This window comes from Catharus ustulatus, chromosome 2 (assembly GCF_009819885.2).
Source record: "Catharus ustulatus isolate bCatUst1 chromosome 2, bCatUst1.pri.v2, whole genome shotgun sequence".
NCBI lineage: Eukaryota > Metazoa > Chordata > Aves > Passeriformes > Turdidae > Catharus > Catharus ustulatus.
In genome coordinates, this window is record NC_046222.1 from 108414261 (window position 1) to 108430939 (window position 16679).

General features: G+C 48.3%; 1 protein-coding gene across 1 annotated transcript in view; it reads left to right on the forward strand.

Annotated features, from left to right (window-relative positions):
• Nucleotides 1-3814: 3814 nt before the first annotated feature.
• BEND2 (BEN domain containing 2) overlaps nucleotides 3815-16679 on the forward strand; it is a 34423-nt gene continuing 21558 nt past the window's right edge. Inside the window, exon 1 of the mRNA XM_033053054.1 lies at nucleotides 3815-9773. Within this exon, the coding sequence (XP_032908945.1) occupies nucleotides 9761-9773 (13 nt within the window). The 5' untranslated portion in view covers nucleotides 3815-9760. The remainder of the gene's footprint in view (nucleotides 9774-16679) is intronic.

The following is a 16679-nucleotide window of genomic DNA, read 5'->3' on the forward strand; positions in this document are numbered from 1 at the left end:
AGTCTATCAGGGGAAGAAAGCCTCCACTACTAGACTCTGAACTACTCCTCCTACCAGGTGGCAGCCCTTGCTGCTGGCGGTAGACTCTCCAGACTCTCCAGTAATCCTTCTTGGGTCATTAGATCATGTGAGGAGCTATGCTCTATATAAACAAATATGGACTGTGTCACACAAACCTGCCAGAGCCTGCTGAATCCAGTACCTGTTTGCTCAAAGCTAGCTGAGCCCTGCCACCTACCGACTGCCCAAATGACTGCCTCTGAGCCCTGCAGCTAGCCTTGCTCCTGGCCCTAGCCCTTGTCCTCTCTCACCTACTCTTCACTGACCCTTCTCACCCAGCCTTTGCCTCTCCTGCACCCGTCCACGGGCTTGCTCTCCTATACAGCTGTTCCCACAGCTGTCTGCCCACAATCCTGCTGCAGCCTAACACAATCCTACCACGATCCTACCCACTGCTCTACCGCCCTCTCCTACCTAAATGCTGACTCACTGAGCATCCTGCCACTTGCTGACACAGAGACATGCTGCCTGCAGATCACGGAAGTTACACTTCCCCTCTGGAGAGCTGTGCAGACTCCCCTGGCTTGCAGTACACAAGACATTAATGGTACATTGCAAAATCTTGCTGGTAAACATCCTGTCTCTCTATCTTTCTCTGTCTTTTCTCCTTTTCCTTCATTTCTGCCTTCTCTATCCTCTTCTCTTACAGACACTTTCGTTGCAACAGCATCTGCTCGTGCATTTCCTTCAGCTAGGAATCCTTGTAATGAAGTGTGTGAACATATATGTAAAACAAAATAAGGATGCTGTCTCTGGGAAACATTTCAAATTAATTTTTTAAGCAAATAATATAACTGATCATCAGAAACTGTTTTCATAAATGAATTTTTGACCCTTTCCACGATTCCTGAAACAAGCAAAATCAGTGATTAAATTAAAAGGATCTGTAAATTTAGAAAATGCTCTGACAACTGCTGCTAATTCAACTATTTCTGGCAACCCCTCTACAAGTCGCAATATCCAGTGTCCAATCCCATGTCACAGGATCTTGCCACACTATTACTAATTTGTGAGTCTGTCCTGATCCATCTGTAAAGATGATTAGTGCCTTGAGGGGTACATCACTTTTTACTGGGTTAGGGATCAAATTGGAGCAGGAATGCAATAATTTATGTTTGGGGAAACAAACTGAAATTTGCCCAGTGAAATGTTCTAATGCAATTTGTAAGTGTTTGATTGCTATATTAGCCAATCTAAATATAAAGTAGTTACTGATAGAAATATTACAGAAAAATCCTTGCTGGAAAGAGAACTTAAATGGGACCTGGTTTGTATTACAAGCTGAGCCATCATTTCCTATTTAGTTGTTCCGGTTTTCCCCAGCTGATAGGGCACGAAAACCCATTGGAAAATCAACAAAGGAACAGGTAATTTAGAGTCCCACTGGAAAATTAAAGCATAAAGCTGGGGCTCGTTCTCCAGAACGGCTAACAAAAATGGCAAATTAGGATTTATTTGATGAGTTTGCCAAGTTGAAACAGCTTGAAACACTTTCTCTAAGGCATCCTTTGCCTCATGGGTTAGTTATCTTGGTGAATTTTAGCTGTGTGTCTTCTTTTGTGAAATTGAATTGAATAATGGTGCCAAATCCTGACTTGTGATTCCAAGTAGAATTTTAACCTCATTGATGGTTCCAAGCATCCCTGCTGATCATGGAGCATCTGGGGGTTTTCGTTTAGTTGCAGCAGTTGAGCTTGAATGGTTTGGAAGCAAATCTGAAATCCCAAATATTTCCATGATGACATCTTTTGAATTTTCTCCTCTGTCATGGTGAGCCCTGCCTGTTGGATCACTGTGGTATAGCCTTTAATGCCGTGCCTAGGATTGAACTGGTCTTTGTGGCGATGAGGATGTCATCCATGTAGCGGTAAATGACATCTGGTGGATGATCTTTGCGGACTAGGTCCAGGACTTTGGCCACAAACCATTGGCAGATGGTAGGAGAATTCTGCATGCCTTGTGGCAGTAGAGTCCAGAGGTAATGTCGGAGAAGGGCTCACCAATTAACACTTGGGACTGAGAAGGCAAAATTGTGGGTCATCCTCTGGATGAAGACATACATCAAAGAAACAGTCTTTTAAGTTGGCAACAATCAGCTCTCTTCCACATGGAATCATCACTGGTGATGGTAAACGTGGTTGTAACATGCCCATGTCCTCCATGACTTCGTTGATCTTTCACCAATCTTGTAGTAGGTGCCACTTGTTCTGACTTTCCTTCCGGATGACAAAAGCTGGGGTGTTCCACAGACTGGTGGTTGGTACAATACGTCTCTTTTGAAGTTGTTCCTGCACTAGAGACTTGAGCGCACCAAGCTTTTCCTTGGAAAGGGGCCACTCATCTACCCACACAGGTTTGCCTGTTTTCCAAGTTAGTTTTAGGGTGTCACACTTCTCAATGGTCACAACTAAAAATCTGTCTCCAGGCACATTCCGCTTGTGGATAAAATATCCCTCCCCCACACAACTAGGGCGGTCTTTGTCCTTACAACAAAAGGCCTTGTGTGGCAATACAGCCTTCAGATCCCTCAATTTTTATTACCTCTGTGCTCCTAAGGCTGTCGCTGTTGCCTCCAATCCCCAGCTTCATGGATCCTCTCCCAGGGGTCCTTGATGTCACCAGATCCAGAGGGACTTAGGTCTTCTTCCAATGAAAAGGAAGAGAAGGAAGAATAACCTGGCACAAACATAAGTCTTGTGTTATTGTGGGTAGAGTCATGGTATCAGTGCTTGTTCTCCAGCAAGGGCCACATGGGCGGTGCCATGGCGGAGGGAAGTACTTCTAAAACCACGGTGGGTGTGGTTCCTGTTCCCTCAGAAAGGGTGTGGACCTGGGGGATAAGTGTGGGATCTCACACGCATAATGTGGAAAGGCTGCTCTCAGTGGGAGAAAAGATATACCAGTTTTGAGAGCAAGGCATGTAAATCTGGATTTGCCACCTCCTTTAATAAAGCACGTTCAGCCCTGTCAGCTACACCAGCTACATAGGCAGAATCCGTGATCAAATTGAGGGGTTCTTTGAACCTCTCAATGGCTCTGATGACAGCTGCTAATTCCATAACCTGTGTGGATCCCTGGACGATTTGCACATCAGACTCCCACTCCCAAGTGTCCAGATTTTTCTAAGTCATAACTGACTTGTGGGATCCTCCTGAGCTGTTGGTAAAAACTGTCAGGGCCTTTAGAGGTGTTTGACTTTTGACTCCACAGTCACTTCACAAGCCATTCCTTGTCTCAAACATTCAGTCCTGCTCCCCCCCAGGCCACCCAGGTAACAAGTACAGCAATTTCATGACCATAAGGCACACCGGATTATAAGGCACACCTCCAGATGTCAGCAAATTCCCGAACTTTGTCCATATATAAGGTGCGCTGGACTGCAAGGTGCACTTTTTTTTTGCAGCGAGGATCCACGTGCAACAAAGTAACGAATTAGTAACGATGGGCAGGTGCTTAATTTCCAAACCTTTGCAACGGAAAAAGTACACAGAAAGAATCGCACAAACGCAGGTTTACGGGCAAGTAATCAATTTGCAAACCTTTGCAACGGAAAAAAGTATACAGAAAGAATCGCACAATCGTGGGTTTATGGGCGGGTGCTCAATTTGCAAACCTTTGCAACGTATTAGCGTAGCCTTTAAACGCACCCTAAAAAGAATCAAAACACTAAAAAAAATATAGAGAAAAATCATTTTTGTGAAACTTTCTAACAGCTTTATTTTTCAGTTGGTTCTATTCATCTTCCATTAAACCTTCGAACTCTTCATCCTCCGTATCGGAAATCATCAGTTGGGCGATGGCAGCATCCAGCAAACCCAAACCCATATCGCCCGTATCTTCACCGTCAGAATCATCGGTTTCGGTACCCTCAATGCCATCGCTGGTCAGTCCAGGAATGATGTCGGCCTTCGCGAATCCTCGGATGATAATTCTGGCGGATACTTTATGCCAGGCATCCACTATCCACTGGCACACAGCGAAGGAGTGTTCTCCTTCCACCATCCAGTTTTCCTACATAATTTGCAGTTTTGCCTTGAAGGAACAAATGACACTTGGGTCCAATGGCTGCACTTCTTTGGTGAAACCACCCAGTACTACAGCAAGCTCTGAGTTCGTCTTTTTCACCAGGGCTTTCATACTTTCTGTTTTGTGGGCACGCATGGAGTCGTGAACCAACAATGCCAGCAATGCACGAAAAAATCTATCTAGTCTGTGAACGTAAACTACTGATAGCCTATTCTTCATCATCTCTTCATCCATCCAGCCTTTCGGATTCACTTCAACAATTATTCCAGCTGGAAGTGTTTCTTTAGGCAACGTTTTTCTTTTAAAACTTACCATTGGGGGTAATTTCTGCCCATTTGACAAAACACTAAGAACTACAGTAAATTATGTCTATTCATTTCCTATGGTGCGAATTGCTACCGTTGACGTTCCAGTTCTCTCAACAGTTCGGGTCAGCGGCATATCAAAGGTGAGGGGGACCTCATCCATGTTGATGATGTGGCTGGCCTGTATATTTTTTTCAGAGATCTTGCTTTTTCAGTAACTCCAGAAACTGGCTAACTTTTCCTCGTAATCCACTGGCAGCTCCTGAAAAACCATCGTCCTTGTACAGATAGAGAGCTGCCGCTGTTTCAGGAAATGGAAGCACCAAGACAGCCCTGCTTTAAAGTCATTTATACCCATTTCATTTGCCATCGCTTTGGCTTTTATCCGAACGGCGACAGTTGAGAATATTGCTTACATATTTCAGATAGAACAAGACAGGTTTTATGCGTAGTTTATACGTATTCTAGCGTGTTATGAAATTAGAATTCTAATAAGCTAACAAATAGTGGTCCGAGTTTATGTGTTAACTTCTTGGAAAAATCCTATATAAGAGTACTTATTGGGGAGAGCTGTTGCTTTATGCCATTTGTTTTATACCATTTGCTTTTACCACTGCTTTTGCCATTGCTTTTCTATTTTGCTCTGCCTTGTTTCGCTTGCCAGCATCATCAACACCCAAGAAAAAGACAGGAGCTCCAGCAGCAACAGCAGCGCTCACCGGGACCCCCAAGAGTGGCTCCTGCTTCCATTTGAGACTTTATACCAAAACGTAGCATGGACTTTGATGTCTATGACTGTGCCTTTTGAAACTGATGCGGTTTTGTAATAAACAGCATTTTAGCAATTATTAGCTGCTTTAATCCTTTAAGATAACCCAACAAAGTTGGTATGTAGAGAGCACCAGAGGTCTTAACCTCACACCTGCTGCTTAGCTCATTTAAGATAACCTGACACAAAGTGATGCGTCAAGAGTACCAGAGGTTAGAACCTCACAGGTGGGGCTTGTTGTATTTCATTATTTGGTTTATATTTGGCACTGAAATGGTTTCTCCTGTGGTTCCCCCATGGTCTATATGGTTTAAACGCCCCCAGCTGCACCTGATTGGCTGTGGTCTGGGGTTCCTCCACCCCTTGCGGAGGTTTGAAAAATCCCCAGTTTTCCCATGGACTCTCTCTCTTTCCCTGGAAGTCATTCGAGAATCAAGTCTTGGATTATCCTGGGAAGAAGAGCCTCCTTGGTCTTTCGCTTTGTCCATGTTAAATCCACCCCATCGCTGACCTGGAACTAGCCAAGGCAGGTTGGAGTGTAGGGAGGGGACTGTAGCAGGCAGCCTCTTGCCATGACCCAGAATGTCGCAACCTGCCCAGAGAGAGGGTCCCGCAAGAGACAGCCTTCTGAGGGGATCTTCCAGCAGGTCTCCTTGCCACCAGATAAACCTCAGCAAGGTGGGCAGCCTATGGCTGCAAGCAATCAGCTCTCAATGATTTCAGCTCAGTGATTTCAGCTCTGCTTGCGAAGGTATCCCAGGTCGACTCGGACAGAGAGACAGAAGTGTCATATAGCAAACTCCACAGAGGTTCCTTTATTATCCAGCAACTCCGTGAAGGTGGGCAGGGACAAGAGCTCCCTACCTGAACTGGGCAGAGGCTGGGGTTTTTATGAGGAAAAGCAAGGGTGGTACCGGGGAAAAGACCAATGGGTTACAAAAGATGGGTACTAAGGCATGGTGGGAAAACTGAAGCCTTTGGGATAGCTCACCATGAAAAGGGAGGATGTGCCCACCTAAGGGGCATCTCTCCAGAAGAGCTGAGATAAGCTAATCACAGCCCATTCCAGGACATCCCTCCAGGGCAGAGCTGGGGCAGGTTTACCTGCCTCCAAATAAGCCCTTTCCAGTTTATATTGCAAAATTGCATTTCACTTCTGCAGAGGCTGAGGAATGGCTTGATTCCTCAGAAGACAGTGTTACAGAAAGTGATGAGTAGTTTGGAAATAGATCTTCTTACTTTGATAAGAATTAGACACTCCAAAATAGTGTTTCTTTCACCATGCAAGGCAAAACAGCTTTCATTGTTAATTTTAAAAGTTACAATTAAATAAAAATTAAAGAGTATTAGAGAGTCAGAAACAGAGATAAGACTGATGGAACCAAGCTCTGACCTCCATGAGACAGTAGCAACCACCAGAAAAAAAAGATCAAAGTTGTAAAGAAAGGAGCAAGAGAGGGTAGTCCATGCTTGAGATAGCAAGCCACACCCTTTTCCCCCACTTCATCCCCCCAGGTCCCTCTGCAAAAGAGTTAAGAGGTTTTGCACATGGAAAGCCAGCCAAAAGCTGAAGAGAACAAAAGTCCAGTTGCACCAAAGGTGCTACCATCATCAGAAAAGAAACACAAAAGCCTGTGGGTAAGAACTGCACACAAAGGCAACAAAGAGAATCTTGTGATTGATGTCTAGTACAGGTGGCCTGATCAAGAGGAGCCTATTGTCAAAGCCTTCTTGCTTCAGCTACAGAAAGCAGCGTGCTCACAGACTCTTGTTCTTCTGGAAAAGTAGCACAAGCTGGAGACTTAGGAGACACCTGGACCCAGTGTTGTCCAGGGCACACAGGATCCTGCAGAGCCCTTCGATTTTGCCCTTAGACACATGCTCCCCTCATGCCTTGAGACTCCCTCAGCTCTATGGCCTCTCCAGCACCTGGCCAGGATTTCCCTGGTCCTCAGTAGCAAGTTGTCCCACCTTTAAACACACCCCTGACTCTGGGGCCACCTCCCTTCTTGCTGGACCATCCGGTTTTACCTTCATTAGCACTCATACACTCCAGAACTGCACCATGGGTGCATGGGCCCTCTGATGTGTCTGACTCCCATTACTGCACTCAAACCCCCATAAACACATGTATGCACATATCCCAGAGTGTGGACGTTGATGGCCCACCTGGGACAGAACTTGCCCCCCTCCCCTGGAAGGAATGCCCTTAAGCACTCCCTCGTCATTATGGTTATGGAAAAGTTATTCCCCAGTATGCCCCTCTGCTCTATGTTAATTGGTTGCACCGCCCCTGTGCCCTCAGTTCATTCGCCAGTTGCTCTACCCCGCCCCCTTTCTCCCCTATATAAACCCTACTCCCTCAGCTCCCTTGAGCTAGTTTGTCCCTGGAACTGTCTGAGGAAGAAGACCAATATAGCTTTGCGCTGGAGCTCCATACGCGGCTGCCGTCCCTCTCTCCTGCGCTGGCCGAAGCGGGGCCTCACAAAAGAGCTGCTCACTTCACCCAGGAGCGAGGACATGCCTGTGCCTCTCACACGTCCTTTTCAGGACGCTTCCTCAGAAGGTCACGGCACTCCACCACCACTCACCACCGCAACACCAGAGAAAAGCTAGAAAAACGTTTGCTATCACCATAGTCTTGTTCCTCCCCAATTCATCTCAATCCATCCCTTCCCCTGATTTTTATTCATTTCCTAAACAGAACTTTCCATACGTCTCCTTCACTTTTTTTAAAAGCTCATGGTTGAACCTGCAGAACTGCCTTTCTTTTGCCTTGCATAGTGCTTCTTTCCTTGTTATAAATGACTCAGACCCCAAATGGGAATGAGTGATAAAAATTTTGTTGACAACTAACAAAATGTGCCCAAAGCAAAAAAAGGGACACTGCTGAGAGTGTGGCTGAACATCAGAGGCCCATCCAAAAAATGGCAGGTCTGCCTTTTATTCATCTGATGTTGCATCAGCCAAATACGTATTTATAAGCAGTCACACTTATTCCAACATTTTTCTTATATATCTTCTTTGCCGTCCATTGGTGGAGACCTTCTTGCCCACTTGACTGGAGGTGAGGTGTTGTCATGCCAAGCTCCCTCCTGCCCAGTGACAAGCTTCCCCCATTCCTGGCTGCCTCATGCTCGGAACATGTGTACACGCCCTCCCCCACACGTCTCTGACAACCAGGATTGTATGGTGGCAACAATACAGATGGGAGAAGAGAGCTTTGAAGGGAGAATAGAAAAGGGGCTGAAAAACAACCTACAACAGTCACTCATCCAAGAACTTTAAACCTTAACAAAACTCCTTTTAACATACGTAACATCCATTCCTCATTTGTGAGAGCCAATCACCACACCACTCATCTATAACACTTTGATCCTGAAAGCTGTAGGATTCGTAGGCAACTTTGCTGCCCCAAGCTATGAGCAGATCAGTTCCCATAACCACCCACATCCCATACATGTGTCACTGTATTTGGGACATTGGAATGGGCTGCGCAGGAAAACAGTGGAGTCACCATCTCTGGAGGTGTTTTAAAACAAGATTAATATAACTTAGCGCCATGGTGTAGTTGATAACATGGTGTCAGGTCATAGGTTGGGCTGGATCCTCTCAAAGTTTGTCTTTTCCAAGCCAATTCTTTGATTCTTCCCACCGCTCCCTGAATATATACCCCCCCCCTCAGATACACCCGTGCCTCCAGGGGGGAGCATGAGGACACTCATGGGCTATCTGGGCAGGGCATCTCCAGGTGCTGCTGATCCCCAGCCCCAGATCAAAAAAACAGGGGGCTCTGCAGGCTGCCAAAACTCAATTTGTTGGTATGCTAAGAGAACCAGACAAGTTTGTACCCTGAAACCTGGAGCTGTGAAACGCTCTGCCCTCGCACAGGACCCCAGGGAACAGCTCAACAGCCATGCATGCCCCAAGGGCCAAAAAAATCTGCATGAGCTGGAGCTTGCTGCCCTCAGCGTGGCCTCGGCTAGCACGGAACGTGGTAGCACCAAGGAGCCGAGAGGGGCGCGGAGAAAGCTCGGGCATTTTCCGTAACTCGACAGCCGTGCCCGACAGCGTAACTCCAGCAGGTTACTGGAGGAAACAGCCCGCCGACGGACTGGCTGCCCCCAGAGCGGGCTGGCTGGCTGCTGCGGGAAAGACGAGTTGCTGTGGGAGCGGGCGAGTTGCTGAGGGAGCGGACGGCCGGGCCGATACTGAGGGAGTGGGAGAGCTGGCTGTGTGGCTGCTGCGGGCCCGGACCGGCTGTTTGCCCGGCTGGCTGTGGCTGGCTGGCTGGCTGCTGCTGCGGGAGCGGACGGGCTGTTTGCCCGGCTGGCTGGCTCGCTCGCTGACGGACTACTGCCCGCAAACCGCGGCCGCTGAAGGAGCCCGCGGCACCTCCCCCGCGCTCCCGTTTCTCGGGCGCGCCCCCGCGCCCAACGCGCAGCCGCAGTGCTCCGAAACAGTTTCTTAATCACGTCGGAGAAGCCGCTTCCGTTTCCAACGCCGCATTCCGGCCACACCTGCCCGTGTCCGAACCCCGGCTCGCTCCGCCGCCCGGCCCGCCCGAAGAGGACCCCGCGCTCGGCCGCCCCAGCAAGCTATGTCCGAGGAGGGTAAGGCTCCCTGCCGGGCGGCTCGCCGCGCCGCGGGGGACGGGTGGGACGCGGCGCCGCCGGGGCGCGGGGAACGCTCCCTCATCGTTCGCCACAGCCACAACGCTCGCTGCCGAGCCGGCCGGGCCACGCCCACCGCGCCCGTCGCTATTCGCCCGTTCCCGCGCGGCCGGCGCTGCCATTGGCTGCCGCTCCTGCCCGTCGCCGCCGCGTCAGCGCCGGCGGGGTCTCGCGGCGCGGGGGCGCGGCTGATGGCGGGCGGGGCCGCGCCTCTTCGCCCCCTAGGCCGTGCGGGCCCCGCGCGCTCCGGAGAGGCGCGCCTCGGGAATTCTCTTGTGTTCCCGGGGCAGGACTCGCGGGGAGGTTCGTGCCTAGAAACAGTGTGGCCCAGACACAGCTCGGTTGCTGCAGTTCTCGTGTTGATGGTGGGGGAAGCTTTTGCTCTCCGTAGTGTGAGAAACGATGCTCACTTTTAGAATGTCATAGGTTTATTAAACCCGAACAAACGCACAACAAAAGACTGAACAAGGAGAAGGAGCAGTGCTGAGAGCTCAGGATTAAACTATCATGTGCCCGCCTATAAAATGGATGCTCTGATTTTTATGCCCCTAGACCCGCCCAGAGTCTTGTCAGTTAACCCCTTCTCTGCCGTCCATCGGTGGAGACACTTTCTTGCATCTTGATTGGAGGTCGGGTGTAGTACCAAGCCGGCCCCCCCCAAATGCTCCGATTACCCCAAGCTATCTTGTGACCACCACACAGAGGGAGGAGACGAGTACTAGGGGAGGATATATTACAACAACGTACACAGCCATGAAACTTAACGTACACCCAATATTTATCCTTTAATTGTGAGAGCCAACCACCGCAGTACTCATCTATAAAACATAGTCCTCAGATGGCAGCTGAGCACAGTGCCAAAATGTTGGGGAGGCTTTGCTGTGGAACAGCAGGGTGTTGGCTTTGACAGGTTCCCCAGCGCTGCAGTTACTCAGATACAAAACCTGAGTAAGGGAGAGATGAATGATGCTCCTAAAGTGAGAAGCCTGACCTAATGAGTTGTCTCTCAGAAGGCACAGCTCAACTTAAGTGTCTTAGATTTCAGACACCTTGACTTTGGACCAAAACAGGTCTATTTCTGCCAGTTACGTGCTTCGCTTTGCCCTTCAGAGGAGTGCTGTTTATCAGATTAGGTTAATCTTACAGACTCAGATTAGTTTATGCCTGTTTAGGTTGTTGCTGTCACAGACCTACTCTCTAGAGAAGGTCTGGTGCTCAGATGCCAAGTTTTCTTGTATGATTTCATTGTTCAAGGAGCTTTTCTGGTTAGGAAATAGCCAGTTCACTGTGGAGTTCTGCAAGTGTCAACATGTATTAAAGGCGTAGGACTGACGTGCAGGAGGGTGGGAGCATAGCAACAGTGATATAATCTTTATTAAATAAACGTGCTGTGATGTGTTTGTTGGTCCTTCTCCTTAGTCCTCAATTTTTCAGTTTCCTGATTGGCCTTGTCTGTAACTCAGTAATCCTAGTAAATACTAAGCCTGTACAAATCTTTGGCAATAGAAAAGATATGCTATTAATAATATTGCTTAAACAAAAGGTGCAGTATGAGCTCCAATCTTAGTAAACACCGAAGATCTTTGTGTGAGAGTGGTTTTACACCTTGACTTTCAGTAGTTTTATCATCTCAGTGATGTAAATATGACATGTAAAGGTGCAGGAAATTTGATTTTATTATTTTGCTTCTCTCCATAATAATTGGTTTGTATAAGCTTAACATTCATTTCTGTTGTCTTAGTTTGTTGAAAATTCTGACAGCAGCATTCTAAATTAACTGTTTCAGTGTTCAGAGGCTGTTGTTAAGCATTTTATTTCTGGTAGAGCCTTCTGGTGTCTCTGACCCCTGACAACATATCTAAAAGAAGGACAAAATTATCAGAAGTGTGGTAAATTCAAGGATGTGATTGAGGCGAGTGCTACCATTTTTTTCTGAGTGCAGTATTTAGCCATCTTTGTAAATTCTAGTTTGATTTACACAGAGCTGTTGCACCTGGATGTGTTGAGATAATGCTTGCAGAAATAGAGAAGTGTGTCTAACTGAACTCTTAGTAAATTAGGAAAACCCACCAGATTTCTGTGAAAAGTTTTTAGTGATTTTGCAGGAAGGTCTCCAGGAGCTCTGTAGTAGAGGTTGAGGTAGATTTAGTACTAATTGGTGCTTTCAGCCATCTCTCTCGTCAGCCTCCCTTTACCATTCTGTACTTGATGGTCACTTACATTTGTGTTTCTGCAACAAGTGGGAGCATTCATTGCTTGATTCAGTAAAGTCTTTTCTTATTCCACTGGCTTATGTGATGCATTTTATTAGCAACATACTTGGGAAAGAAAAAAGGTAGTCTGTCATCTTGTTTCCAGACTTCAGCTGATGCATCAGATCTGGTTGTATTTCTGTGCTTGTAGCTCTCATCATAATATGCACAAATCTGCTTAAAACTCAGTTATGTCTACAGTGAGATTGAGTTAATAGGCAAATGGCTACTTAAAGTTGTGATGGGATGATAGTAACCCTGAAAGGCACTGGTGTCCCTGGGGTCTCCCTTGTGTTAGTTCACTTTTTTCTGTGTGTTAACACAAGTCATGACATAAATAGCGCAGGATCTAACTATGATCCAAGTTAAGGCTAGGTGTCTCTCCTTGTGTGGCTTAGTTGCAAACCAGGTAAATTCTTTATATGTTTGGGTGGGGTTGCTTTGCTTGGTTTATTTTGATATGGAATTCATAGTTGTTAAAGAGGGGGTTTTTTGAGCTTTAATGCTTTTCCTTTCAATTCTCCTTTTGAAAGAGTTCGAGTTTGTTATTTGTTTGCTTGGTTTTAGTGTTTTTTGAAGTTTAATCCCAGCACATTTTCAAGTCCCAATTACTTTTAAATACATCTTTCTGTTGGTTACTGGAAATAAATTCTTTGTGATGCTTAGCTTCATGGTGCTGCATAAAAAACTGAAATTTAATATAATGCAGGGTTAGGCACAGAGTTAGATGCTTTTGGGTGCAAATAATTCAAGTATAAGTGCTTTTAACATTCTTCATCCTGATGATTTTGTGCAGAAGTGAAGATGGTCTCCTCATGAAAGAATTCTAAATTATGAAGTTACAGATCTTAGAAGTTAAAAAGATCACCAATCCTGGCCTTTTAATATGGCCGTTTCACTGGACTGCTCCATCTATAAATGTCTTTATGTACAATACACATTTTTTAATGAACTTCAAGCTTTTAGCATACCCTACTGCTCTCCTGAAAACCCTAAGTCATAGCCCATATCATATAACTCAGAGTATGCATCATTGCACCTAAAAAGGAAATTAGTTTGGTTATGTTTTCTAATTTTAGATGACTGTTACTTCAGTTTTCAAAAAGAAATTCAGGTTTCTCCTAAACTGATAATTTGATACAACAATTGGATAAATCAGCCTATTTAGTAAGTCTTACTGACGTGTAGTCCACAGTAAAAGCTATGTTTGAAATATTTAAACTTGAAATATTTCCTTCGTCACAGTTTCTACATTTATAATTTCCTTTCAAGACTTACTGGAAATATCTAATCATATCATCTATGTCATGAAATTTTCTGTCAGTGGAGTGAGTTAATGTATATAAATTGCTAACTTGGTATGATAAAAGCAGTTGCATCTTTATCCGAGTCAGAAGTAAAAAACACTTGTTGGCTTTTATTTTTTTTTTCTTTTTTTTCCTTTTTCGGGAGCACAAATTAATTCATAGAATTTGGCAGTTTGTGGTTTCAACCTGAGAGTCAGAGTTGTATTTCATACTGTTTGGTGCTGTGTATGTACAGTAATTTCACGAATACAAGCCGCACCAATTTGACCAAAATTTTGGTGGAAACCCGGAAGTGCGGCTAATATTCCGGGGCGGCTAATCTATTAACAAAATTCTAAAAGCTGCCAACACGGAAGTGAGAGCCCGCGGCAGCCCCAAGCCAAGCTGGAGCCCGGCCGGCCCCGGCAGAGGTGGGAAAGCCTGGCAGAGGCGGGGCCAGCAGTGTCGGGGGCGGGCGGCAGAGCCTGAGCCAGCAGGGCGGGGGAGCCCGGGAGAACTGGGGCTAGCAGTGCAGGGGAGCATGGCAGAAGCAGGAAGGCCGGCGGGTGGGGCTGCCTGGCAGCGGGGGAAGCCCAGCAGAATCGGGGCCAGCAGCATGGGGGAGCCCGGCGGTGCGGGGGCCTGCAGTGCCGGCCAGGGCGAGGAAACGCGGCGGCGGTGCAGATGGGAGGGGGCGGCCGGCGAGCCTGGTGGCGGCGGCGGCAGCCCTGCCGGCGGGGCGAGCGAAAGCGGCGCTCGCGAAAGCGCCGCTCGGCGAGCGAAAGCGCCGCCGCTCGCGAAAGCGCCGCCGCGAGCCGCGAACCGCGAGCCGCGAAAGCGCCGCCGCGAGCCGCGAACCGCGAGCCGCGAGCCGCGAGCCGCGAACCGCGAGCCGCGAGCCGCGAACCGCGAGCCGCGAACCGCGAGCCGCGAGCCGCGAACCGCCAGCCGCGAACCGCGAGCCGCGAACCGCGAGCCGCGAACCGCGAGCCGCGAAAGCGCCGCCGCGAGCCGCGAACCGCGAGCCGCGAAAGGGCCGCCGCGAGCCGCGAGCCGCGAGCCGCGAACCGCGAGCCGCGAGCCGCGAACCGCGAGCCGCGAGCCGCGAACCGCGAGCCGCGAGCGCGCCACCGCGAGCCGCGAACCGCGAGCCGCGAACCGCGAACCGCGAACCGCGAGCCGCGAAAGCGCCGCCGCGAGCCGCGAACCGCCAGCCGCGAGCCGCGAGCCGCGAACCGCGAGCCGCGAGCCGCGAGCCGCGAACCGCGAGCCGCGAACCGCGAACCGCGAACCGCGAGCCGCGAACCGCGAGCCGCGAACCGCGAGCCGCGAGCGCGCCACCGCGAGCCGCGAACCGCGAGCCGCGAACCGCGAGCCGCGAGCCGCCAGCCGCGAAAGCGCCGCCGCGAGCCGCGAACCGCGAGCCGCGAAAGCGCCGCGGGGCGGGCGCGGCGCTCGCGAGGCGCGGCGCGGGGCGAGCGAAAGCGGCAGCGGGGCGGACGGCGAGCCCGGCGGCGGCAGCCCTGCCAGCCGGGCGAGCGAACGCGGCAGCGGGGCGGTGCTGACGGGAGAGGGGGGCCAGCGAGCCCGGCGGCGGCGGCAGCAGCACCACCCGGCCAGCCCCGCCGAGCCGTGGCGCTGAGCTGGGCCACCCGGCCCCGTCGGCAACCATGAGCGGGCCGAGCCTGCCTGGCCCCGCCCCGAGCCAGTAAAGCCCGCTATGCCGCGATCCTCTTACTAATTGGCCAATTTGTGAAAGCTGCGCACGGATTCTCGCGACGAACGAAAGTGCGGCTAATATTCGGGGTGCGGCTTATCTATTGACAAAGACAGCAACATTGTCGAGGCACCGGGGGTGCGGCTTATAATCCGTGCGGCTTGTATTCGTGAAACTACTGTATGTAATATTCTCTATTCCTGGCACTTTAAGGAAGCATCAGAAATACTTAGAATTGCTGTCTTGGGTTACAATACAGGGTGTGATCAAAGGTATCTATTCTGTCACCATCTGTTGAGGGTGGGGGCAGTGATCCTTATCTCCATGGCAGATATTCTGCTAATGGCCCATCCATTGAAGCCAGGGAGGGCATTGTTCTTTATCTTTTCACAACCCATCCTTCCTTCATGGAGTCATTGTCTGCTAATGGCCCATTGAGTCCCACTGTGTGACTGATAAAATTACTGCATCCCATTAAAAGTTGCTCCAGCCAGGGGGAACAGCCCAACATTTCTTACCAAGATAAAACAGAGGTTTTGGGACACTTTCTTCACTGGACTCCAGAGGGAAACGGGATTTCTCCACATCATCACTGGACCTCCGGTGGGAAACTGCAGCTTCTACAAAATCACTGCTTGAAATGAGCCACATCTGTCGCTGCAAGAAGATTGCAGCCACCATTTAATGGGACTGCTACCAACATCCTGCCTGTCAGGTTGTACTCTGACTTTGTCAGGGTTTGGGGTTTGTTTCTCTGTAGTACTGTATTTCTATTTTAATTTCCCTAGAAAAGAACTGTTATTCCTAATTCCCATATTTTTGCCTGAAAACCCCTTGATTTCAAAATTATAATAATTTGGAGGGAGGGGGTTTACATTCTCCATTTCAAAGAGAAGCTCCTGCCTTTCTTAGCAAACATGTGTCTTCCAAACTAGGACAATTGCTTAGAGGACTGAGTTGCAGTCTTTTAGATTGTAGAGAAATAGCTGGATTTTTTTATTGTCATAAGTTTTTGAAGGTATGAATAATATTCCATATTCTAATATTCTATAAGTAAGCTTTGTTTAATCCTCAACATTCTTATAAGCAAAATAGTTTTAATCACATATATATTCCTCTTGCTGATGAATGTAGTCAAATCTACAGCAAATACATTTACGTTTGTCCACTGACTTTGGGGACCAGGCAACTAGAATGCATTAGGGAAAGGAGAAAGGGGTTGGTATAGAGCAGGTGAGTCTACATTCTTGGAGTTGCTTTTCTTGTTGTTGCAATGTGACCAGTCATCTTAATAAGCCTTCCTGGAAATGGGTGGTGTATTTTAATCTCCAAGTTTATTGACTGTTCATGTAGAAGTGCTATTCTGAAGACAGAATCATTTCCTTTCTGTGTGTGAAAGCAGCCACATTCAGCAAAGGACGATGGAAATTAAAAAACCAGGGGATGAGGAGGATCCTGGCCATCACCTGACATTAAAACGTGAGATTACTGCCTATTGCATTGCTTCCACACCATTGTAGAAATGTGTTGTAGGTTTTCTTTTTTTAATTGAGGTGGTTTTCCTTTCTGTATTTTCCTGTTTGGTTTATGT